The 10,668-nt window shown below is 48.2% G+C and overlaps 1 protein-coding gene across 1 annotated transcript in view; it reads left to right on the top strand.

The window, feature by feature from the left end:
• The window catches only part of PHKA2 (phosphorylase kinase regulatory subunit alpha 2), a 92,000-nt gene that overhangs the window by 49,936 nt on the left and 31,396 nt on the right, over positions 1-10,668 (top strand). The window contains exons 12-15 of the mRNA XM_025372242.1: positions 4,402-4,509; positions 6,868-6,946; positions 9,577-9,711; positions 10,391-10,500. Coding sequence (XP_025228027.1) covers positions 4,402-4,509; positions 6,868-6,946; positions 9,577-9,711; positions 10,391-10,500 — 432 coding nt within the window. The remainder of the gene's footprint in view (positions 1-4,401; positions 4,510-6,867; positions 6,947-9,576; positions 9,712-10,390; positions 10,501-10,668) is intronic.

The raw sequence follows: 10,668 nt of genomic DNA, 5'->3' as shown, positions 1-10,668 counted from the left end.
CCAAAAAAAAAAAAAAAAAAAAAAAAAAAAAAAAGCCAGGCATGGTGGCACATGCCTGTGGTCCCAGCTACTTGGGAGGCTGAGGCAGGAGAATGACTTGAACCCAGGAAGTGGAGGTTGCAGTGAGCCAAGATCACACCACTGCACTCCAGCCTGGGCTACAGAACAAGACTCCATCTCAAAAAAAAAAAAAAAAAAAAAGCCTTAGGTAGTGTCCAGTCTATCCCAAGGAATCATGGCTTTGGAAAAATATGTGGAACATGCTTGATCACGGGTATCACGGGGAGGCAGCAGTTGAAGACCTTCAAATGATACCTGTCCCTCCCCCCAAGTCCTGACACAGGCTCTCTGAAGAGCGTAAACCCCTGTTGTACACTGTGTTCTTACACACTTCCACAGACGAAGCCCAGTGTACAGGGGTATTGAGAATCTCTTCCTTTGATTCAAGCAGTTTGCAAGCTAGAGTTTGAGAATCAGTTAGAAGCCATTCTACATCAGGGAGAGAAAAACAGTCCAGTTCCAAGAAAATGCCCAAACATAGTTTTATTCTATCAAGTTTCCTAAATTGGGTTATGATAGACCTATTATCTTGGCAGGAAGATTTGTCTGTCAGTATCTCATGGTTAGAAGGGAAGAATTCTTGGTTCCAGGCTGTCCCTTGGATGCTTTTGGTGCCTCAGGGCTTGATTATTGTGTTTGTGGGATGAAAAGGCCTTCAGAGGGCCGTGTCTTCCCCAAAATTGCCAGGGCCTGGAGGAGGTCATAAGCCAGCAGAGGCCTGGCATACAACGACTTGGGTTTAGGTGTTCTGTGGTGAATCAGGCCCCCACACACATGGCCACAGGACTGGCATGGCCTTTTAAAGTGTCTGCCTCAGCTCGGAGAGGCTGTGGAACCTGTCAGAGCTCACACAGCACTGGACTCCGCCCTGGGGCCAGACCCCAGGTTCAGGGCCTTGCCCCCACCCCACACTGCCTCCTAATGGGTGATCCATTTCTGTGTAATGGAAGTATCTACACAATGGATGCTCTCACTAGGCTTCTGAAAGCAATAGTATAGTGGGCTTCTTTATTTTTCCATAGAAAATACATTTTAAAGGAATCTGATACTTGATCCTTACGGCAAAATAGGTACCACCGCGTATCACTTTGGGCCATATTTCCATCTAAAAAGAACTATTATGTGTTAGATCACTGAACCAGTTAAACCAAGTAGAAAATCAAAGGAAGGAGTTTCCATGAGAAGTAGAATGTGCCATTGCCGGAAGCATTCAGTTTTTTGCATTTATATCAGCCCATCTGGTTCACTGGGTCCCTTGAGGTGGCTGCTTGCTCCAGGTGGGCTCACCAAGCCCCACCAGCCTGGACCCTTAGCCCTGAGCTCCGGAATGTTGATGACTTCTCATCCCAACATGAACCGACGGTCCACATCATCCAAGCTCTCTCAGGACTGATTTTGTTCCAGGGTTAAGGGCCAGACTTTGGAGAGGAACTAGTCTTCTCTCACTCTGCAGATCAGTCTACGGAGCCTGCTAGGGCTGTGTTCCCTCTAAGTGTCCTCAGCCTAGATCCCCTGCAAATAAATGCATTCCTTTTAGTACACATACTGCAGTGTATGGGTTGGCGCGGGCCTGGCAGTGGGGGCTGGTACCTTCCAGCAGCCACATGTTCATATCCCCATTCAGGTCGCTCCTTTCCCAGTACTGAGGCATTGGGGAAAACAGAATTGGTAATGAGAAGTCATTTGGAACCTGGAAGCAGAGCAAGGGAAAATAAATGCCTTCAGGGTGGTTTTACTTCTTCTGTGGTAGAGAAGAGCCGTCCAGTTATACTAGAGGGACGTTTTACTGACTCTGGTAAATGCCAAGTGTTAAGAGCTACCCTTTTCTTTCTTGCTGATGAACAGTGCTGACTACACATTGAAAAAATTACTCTGTGACTTTCTCTCTTCTAAACTCCACACTGACCTTTGGGTTTCTGCTTGTCATTACAGTGTCCTCAGCATGTTCACACTGGTGTGCTAGGCACCGATTTTGCACACTCTTTGACACTGATTGCATTTTGTATTGGCTCCTTCCGGTTGACAGCTGGGAAGGTTCATTAGTCACATCAATAACATGTAGAGACCACTGGGAAGGATTTCTGGACACAGGGCCACCACAGGCCCATGTGGCACCTGTGTGCAAATTAGATAAAGGGCCTCAGGGTAGCCTCAGCCCTGGGCCAGGGTGGCATGCAGCTTGGATGTGAGCCCCACTCATTTCCTCAGCCGGATGTGCTTGCGCAGGGCACCACAAGGCCCTCCGTGGACAGCTGGAGACCAGTGAAAGTGTCCCCGCAAACATGGATTGAGCAGCCGCTCCATGCCAGGCACCGGACTAGCTACTAGGGCACAAGGGTGGCCGCAGCACCAGCTCTGTCCCTGTGAGCTTGCAGGTTAGCGGGGGCCAGAAAAGCTGGTCCATGAGATGGAGGGCAGCCACAGCAGAGGCGGCAGCAAAAGCATGGCACCTTTGAGGACCTGTGGGCAGTTCGGAAGGACCAGTGTGCAGAGAGGCGGAGAGGGACACCTCCATGCAGGGCAGGAGGTGGCTCATGGGTGGGAGGAGTGCAAAACCAGGCTGTCTTGTAAACTGGACACCTTGTCTGCTCTCTATTGAATATTTCTCATTCCAGATATCTGCATTCTTTTTTTTTTTTTTTTTTTTTTTTTTTTTTTTGAGACAGTCTTACTCTGTCACCCAGACTGAAGTGCATTGGCGCAATCTCGGCTCACTGCAACCTCTGCCTCCCAGGTTCAAGTGATTCTCCTGCCTCAGCCTCCTGAGTAGCTGGGATTATAGGCATTCACCACCATGCCTGACTAATTTTTGTATTTTTAGTAGAGATGGGGTTTCGCCATGTTGGCTAGGCTGGTCTCCAACTCCTGGCCTCAGGTGATCTGCCCACCTCAGCCTCCCGAAGTGCTGGGATTACAGGCATGCGCCACCATGCCCAACTTTTCAGTCTTTCTTAACACGACTTACATTTCAAGTAGTTTTAACATACTACCTGATTATCATACAAGTAATTCTGTACACTACAAAACATCTAGGATTCTGTAGAAAGAAGAAAACGTTCTCTCTAATTCTACCACTCAAAGATTATGACATTTTGGAGAATCTCCTTCCACACTATTATCCTATTGGATTATTTGATCACTAATGACATTTAATTCTGTTCAGTTCATGCACTTAAGTTTTTTTTTTTTTTTTTTTTTTTTTTGAGACGGAGTCTTGCTCTGTCGCCCAAGCTGGAGTGCAGTGGCCGGATCTCAGCTCACTGCAAGCTCTGCCTCCTGGGTTTACGCCATTCTCCTGCCTCAGCCTCCCGAGTAGCTGGGACTACAGGCGCCCGCCACCGCGCCCGGCTCATTTTTTGTATTTTTAGTAGAGACGGGGTTTCACCGTGGTCTCGATCTCCTGACCTTGTGATCCGCCCGCCTCGGCCTCCCAAAGTGCTGGGATTACAGGCGTGAGCCACCGCGCCCGGCCGCACTTAAGTTTTTCTTAAATGTTTACCACTATTGAAAAAATTTAAAATTTAACTAAATATGTTAATAACATCATTGATTAATCTGCAAGGAGAAGATGAGTCCCCTCATGGTGTGATGTTCCCCTTGGGAGAAGGATGGTTTCTATTTCCTTTGGTTGACTTGTGTTTTCTGGAAGAAAAAAAGTGGTCACTGACATTACCCCCAACCAATGATGTGATGACTTAAATGTCTAAGTCCAGCATGGAGTTTAGAAGAGAGAAAGTTGCAGACTAGCTTACAATGTGCAGCCAGCCCTGTCCTCCAGAAAGAACACCAACGTTTATTTTACTGAGACGGAAGCCCCCCAGTGGGTTCAGCTTTTTGAGGCCCTGAAGGAGGGGTTGCAGGTTAGTAGTCCAAGTGTTTTTCCTCGGCAAATAGTGCCACCTTCTGGCGATTCTCTTGCATTAGGCGCACAGTTTATAAACCCCTAGGGATGGCTCCAGCGATGCACCACCACAGCTGGAGGCTGATGTTTTCCATCATTTCACCCATCATGCAGCCAAATGTAAGCATGAGCCATGACAGTTCCCATGGCCAGAGCCATGCACAAAGCAGGCAGGCCAGGCATCCGGTGCTGGTGGCCTTGCGTGTGCCTGTAGGAAGAGCGTTTGTCCAGAACCAGGCCGCAATTTGACTTCCACCTCTGCTGCTTTATAGCCTTGCAGCCCTGAGGAAGGGGCTTGCTCCCCAACCTCCTGGCGCCTGCACAGAATTGGCCTGGAGGATGAGTACCATTTCATAAATCCTCAGTGCACTTCCCAGGGTCAGGTATTGTGGCCATTTTATCCTCTGACTTTCTGACTTTGGATTTGTCTCTCTTTCCAGGTAGATGAAGAGTACAAGAATCCTCACACGGTAGACCGAGTTCCTATGGGGAAGGTCCCTCATCTGTGGGGCCAATCCTTGTACATCCTCAGCTCGCTGTTGGCAGAGGTAGGGAGCTTAATGGCCTCGCAGACTGGAAACCATGTGATTGAAGGTGCAGGGAACCCCGGAAGGGCACAGGGACTCTCTGCCAGGGGTGCGTGTGGATGTCTTTTGCATCTTCATGCGTTTAAGGTCAACTGGACCGTGTTGGCTCCAGGGCTTGACTCCTGGCCTTGACTCCTGACCTTGTGTGTCCATATTTCCATTAAACCAGCTCAGGTCCATGAGGTCCCAGCACTCCCCTTCACCCCCTGCCAGCATTCCTCTTCTGTGGCTAGAATCTCTTCCAGTTGATGGTCAGAGGAGCTGGAAGCTTCTCGGCCAGGATTGTTGGCACATCTGATCCTAGAAGATAAAAGATTTGGGAAACGACTTGATTGGCCCCTAGCTGCCCCTGCTCCAGTCCTAGGCGCAGGAAGCACAAGGACCACAGATTTCTACAGAAAGAGGCGGTGGGCCGGATTTTCTGTGGTGAATTTTGTGTCAGGTGTTCCCCCGGACAACCCGCAGTACCCTTCCTTCTGCAGACAACTGCCTCTTGACTCCTTTCTTTTTGTTCAGCATTGACTTGTCCCCGGGCTTTTGTTTTAATATGCAAATACTTTGGAGCCCCCTCAAATGAATCTCCCAGTCCTCAGTGTGAGTGACCTTATCAGATGGGCTATTGTTCCTGAGAGGGTCCTGCCCAGCTGAGTGCTTTGGCTGGACCCGGGGAGGCAGGGAGGGGAAGGAGCCCAGGGAAGGGCTGAGGGGCTGCCAGGCTCTAGTAAAGGCGGAAGGGGCGGTGGGTCAGCATGCCACCGGGTTCCTAGAGTGTCAAAGCCCAGGATGAAAGCTACCACTGTGGAAGCAGCCCTCAGGAACTCTGCCTGCCGAGCTGGAGCAGTTGTGTTACGGGTACCTCGAGACTCCCCGGTGTCATGGTCATGTCCTTGGAGTAGGGGCTGTGTCTTCCACTCCTGTCTTTATCAGTAGGGAAAACGCATATATCTCCTTTGAAAGCCAGCCCTGTCTCTCACTAGTTCTCTGACTCCGGGCAGGTCTCTAATCTCTCTGGGCTTCGGTTTCCTCATGTGTAAAATGAAAAGGTTGGACTTGATCATCTCTGCGATACCTTCCAGCTCTGATTTCTATATCAGTGAGATGGGAAACGAGTAACTCCCCTCCCCTACTTTCTCCTCTCTGATGTAAAGGCTTTCTCTGGGCCCAGCACTAGGTCCAGTTCCCCCTCAGAACTCCCAGAACACCTTGATCCTCTCTCTTAGGGCTCGGATCATTTGTAGAAAGTACAAGGAGGTACATATTCAAAGAGAATACTTTGCAAGGGAGTGGGGGTGGGGGGACCAAGTCCCCACTCAGCCACTTCCCTTGGGTCATTACCTTGGTTTCCCCACCTGTACAGTGGTGATGGTGGTAGTGTGGGGGCCAAGGTGTTCCCCTAAAGGTTTGATGAAAAATCACTGACATGAGGCAGATTGATTAATAAGAAAAAAGGGCATGCAGATGTACTTAACCTGTGTACATAGGAGCCTTCAGAATGAAGACCCCAAGATCTAGGGGAAATTTTCCATTTTTATGCATAGTTTCAACAAAATATGGACAGCTATGTAGAAATGTGATTAGACAAAAAGGACCTGATCGAATGCTAACGGACCAGGTGGGGAAACCCAGTGAGGCCTTTCTGTGCAGAACTCCTTCCTTCTGGGGGTGGGGCAGGACCCTCCCTGGACTGGGGCCCTTATGACCTACAGCCAAACAAGGTATGTCAGGGAATTTTGTATGGCCAGTTTTTACAGAGAATATTTTTAGGTTTTGTGGCTGGCTTTGGGGAAAAAGGATTCTGGTTTCTATGCCTGCCTTGGGGAAGAAGGATTCTAGTTTCTGTGGCGCCTCCAGAAGAATGGACTGAGAGAGGGAGGCAGGAGAAGGTCAGAGGAAAACTTTTGCTTCTGAGGCTGCTGCTGAGGTCTTCGTTTTGGGGGTGTTGTTTTCTGAGCCCCAAAAGTAGTACCTACCTGTCAGGAGGCATAAGTGTGACAGTGCACATACAGTGGCTCAACACAATGCCTGGCATGTTACTGAGAGCTCAGAAAGTATTGGTTATCATTCTTTCTGTTCATACAAGATGGTGGCATATTCGACGAGCCCTAGAGAGCTAGGTGCAAAAATGCAATACGTTTATCAGTGGCAATTTGAATGACGTTACTCTGTTTCACAGAAAATAAGCAATTGACTCGAAAAATATAAAGAAAAAAGTCTTGACTATGTTGAGCCCCAAAATATTTCATTTTCACATCTCAGGTTAAGATGAAATTTTAGTTAATCTATATTTCATGGTGTTAATAATGCTCCTCTTTTCCATAGGGATTCCTTGCCACTGGTGAAATCGATCCCTTAAATAGAAGATTTTCCACTTCAGTCAAACCTGATGTTGTAGTACAAGGTTTGTGAGCGTGTTTACTATTCATATTTAACTTTGTAAAACCAATGTTATTTTAATTCAGATGGTTGCCTAATTTCTTGTTTAATTTTTTTAAAGTGTGTATGTGCCTATGCTTTAGCATGTAGCAGTTCTGTGAGATGCGTTATATAACTCAGTGGCTCCCAAGGCAACAGAATTCTTCCCAACCACAAAATGACTTTCTATAAAGCAATTGTTTTCTTGAATATAAACATTGATTGCAACTGGGGCACAAGTGATTCATTGCTTATCATTTTTCATCATCGTTATTCTTTGAAAAATAGAGCCTAAGTCTGGTGAAAACTCAGAACCCAACTGAGGGTCATTCATTCCTCCCTTGGAGTCCTGACGTCTTTCCGCCTTTCACCTGCGTCCACCTTTCCTCTCCCTCCTCTCCAGCCAGCCCTTCTTCTGGAGAGGGAGGAAACCAGCCTGGGCTGCTGCTGCCCTCTGCCTAGCCAAGTGATTTCACCCTTCTGTGCCTCAGGGTGCCAGGACTTGAGCTCCCTCACTGGGGCTTCCTAAGATGTACTGAGGCTGCAGTGGGGAAAGTGCTTGCTGTAGTGCCTGGCCTGTGGTGTGCGCCCGGGTGGAGCAGTTCTCTTCCTACCTTCCCTCTTAGGGAGGAGCTGGCAGTCCAGTAACATTCTGTGCCCTGCAGAGCACACCAGCTAATGCCATAGCACATTGTGTGTACACCGTATTGCCCCTGAGGCTGTACATTTCTTAATGACAAGGTCCGTATCATTCTTGCAGTTTCTATGTTGATTGGCACATACGCACCCATATGTTGAAAACAGTGATTGAACAAATGACAAGCATTTCTCTGTGGCCACTGGCTCATTTTGCTTTGGGGACTCATGCTGTGTTGAGATGAGCTGATTTCACCCAGTCAATAGAGCCACGAGATACACCTGTCACAGCATTCTGATTAGGTAAAGTTTGTGATGACCATCATCATCTGCACCTTACACACGAGGCTTAGACGTTAACCCGCTCCCTTAAGGACCCACAGCTGGCAGCTGCAGGTGTGAACCCATTCCTGACTTCCAGGTGGACTGATCCAGCTGGACTCCATTGTCCCTGCTCTAAGCCAGAGCATGTCCTGCTAATTCTTCCCTTGAATCTATTAAGACCGTTTTTCCAGCTGCAGTCTGGGACACTTTAATGGGTGTTGACCAGCATTTGTTTAATAGAACAGTGTAGAAATTCCCAGAAGGTCAGGCACAGAGTAGGGGAAGTGCAGTTTCAGAAACTTTGCTACATCCAGCTGCACAGATCATGAGGCTCCCAGGTCTCCCCCAAAACCACTGCACTAAAGGAGTTACTCCTACAGAGAGTGGCTGCTGGCGTTTCGATAAGTGTGGAGTCAAGTCATGCCTGTCATTGGAAGCTTTAGAAGAGACAGGTGTTAAGGGAAGCCACCCAGCCAGCCCTGCATGGCTGATGTTCCCATTTCCGGAGGGCCTGGGAGTTTAGGTTTCAGTCCACGTGCAGCTGTAACTGGCCAGTTGAGCATGCAAGGCTTCCCTGGGGGCTTGTTGTGAAGGTCAGATGAGATAATGGATATTAAAATACTTGAAAAGGCATCAAGTGCTGTGTAAATATAAAGAGGTGACACTCAGCTCTCAACTGCATGTGTATGTATTGTACATTCCGGCCCCACCAGCCTGTGATTGTACTTAATAGTAGTCAATCCTGCACTGCCCTGAGCCTCTCCAGCTCCCAGAGGGCTCCGCCGCAGCTGGACATGGCACCAACCTTTCTCCCTGTGGCCGTGCTCCCCTTTTCCAGTCCCATCCCTGTACTCCTTCCCTTTGCCTCAGCACTGTCCCTTCTCAGAAGGCCAGCAGTACTAGTACAGCAGGTGCAGCCTAGCCGATCCTGGGTGGTCCCTAGTGACGGCCTCCCTCCTCCATGGGCCCCCAGGTCCCAGGCACAGTCAGCTCCCTGCCTGCTGGAGAGTCAGGTGCCCAGGCTCTCCCACCAGAGATGGGGCCCAGGCCAGCCCTGGGGTGCTTTTTCCCCACCAGTGGGGCCCTGTGTGGGAGTTCTGAATGGGCCAGGCTGCTCCACTACCACCAGTATCCCCACTCACAGACCCACTTTGCTTTCTCTAGAGGGAAGGATGCCCCTTCAGAGCATCCCCTGCCAGTAGGCGCACCCATTTTACTCTTCTTTTCCCCGTCGTTTGGGAGCAGGGGCACAGGCTTCTGGCATCCCGTAAGTGGAGCTGTTTCCACTCCTGACCCTGCACGAAAAGGGACACCAGGCAGGTTTAGAATAGATGCAGACCCAGAGAGAGGCAAGACATTACTTGAGATGGGACATTTTGGCTTGGGACTTATTGAGGACAATTTCTAGAAGTCTCCTATCAGACTATCTCACACGTTGAGGGTACTTGATAAATAGGCATCAAGGTTGTTGAGAGGTGGCAAGGACAGAATGGGGAGGAGCAGCAGGACGAACACTGTCATTTCCAGAGCCAGTCATTGCATGGAAGAGCATGCTAATGTGTATGCCAGCGGGCAGACGAGGGCAGTAAGGAACACGTGTCCATGTGAAGAGATAAGAGTCATAAGCTAACGCTCATTCTGTGTTCTTGTTCACAGTTACTGTTTTGGCAGAAAACAATCACATTAAGGACTTGTTGAGGAAACACGGGGTGAATGTCCAGAGTATCGCGGACATTCATCCAATTCAAGTCCAGCCGGGCCGGATTCTTAGTCACATATATGCCAAGCTTGGTAGGTTTGGGGAAATTACCTGGGCCTTTTTGGCATGGGGGCATCTCGGTTCTAGATTTGGGGTCTGAGGGAGACTGTGATATACATAAGTTCTAAAGACTTGGACAAAATACTAAAGCAGGTGGTTCCACCGCTTTGATGTGAAGAGGAACGGGCGAACCAGCACGTTCTCACACCCGTTCAGTGGGCACCATCGCAGGTGGCCAAGCATTCACCAGATCTGTTGTAAAGTAAGGAGCCACCTTGGAGAATTTACAATTGGAAAAGTCATTTGTGTCTTGATAATGCTTCTCATATTTACCTTTAATATCAGAAAATGCTTATTTACACATTAAAATGGGAGGAGGTTCTCTATGCTTTTTCTAGAATCTGACTTTGTTTACTATTATGGCTCAATACTAAATAAATCAAAAGTAAACGTTCTATAGTCCTTTGAGTAGTTTTATTCCATGCAGTTCCAACCGGGTACTGTTCATACACATTCATGAAAAAAAGAGGGGTGGGATTTGTTTTAATATGCAGCTTCGTGCCATTTTAAAGAAGGATTATGGCAGTAGAAGAACTAAGCCCCAAAGTGGGTTGTCTAATCTAGAAATAAGCTCAGTCTTAGCCTGACTTGCCTGCATTACTTGTTACCATATTTCCTCTAACTCCGATTTCTCTTTTACTTTTCAAACAGGACGAAATAAGAATATGAATTTGAGTGGGCGACCATATCGACATATTGGTGTCCTTGGAACCTCTAAACTATATGTGATTAGGAACCAAATCTTTACTTTTACACCCCAGGTGAGGAGAGCAGGCCAATGAGCATCTTTTTTTTATTAAGTTCTCTTTGCTGTCTGGTAAGCTTTTCTCCTGTGCATATGACAGAATTCTGCGTGCGTGGGTTCAAATAGAGACATATGAAACGACACCCAGTGCCTAGTACAAGTCTGCCCGTAGTAGGTGCTCAGT

The sequence above is a fragment of the Theropithecus gelada genome, chromosome X, assembly GCF_003255815.1.
Source record: "Theropithecus gelada isolate Dixy chromosome X, Tgel_1.0, whole genome shotgun sequence".
Taxonomy (NCBI): domain Eukaryota; kingdom Metazoa; phylum Chordata; class Mammalia; order Primates; family Cercopithecidae; genus Theropithecus; species Theropithecus gelada.
Note: the sequence above shows the minus strand (reverse complement) of the source record. Positions and strands in the feature narration are given on the sequence as shown.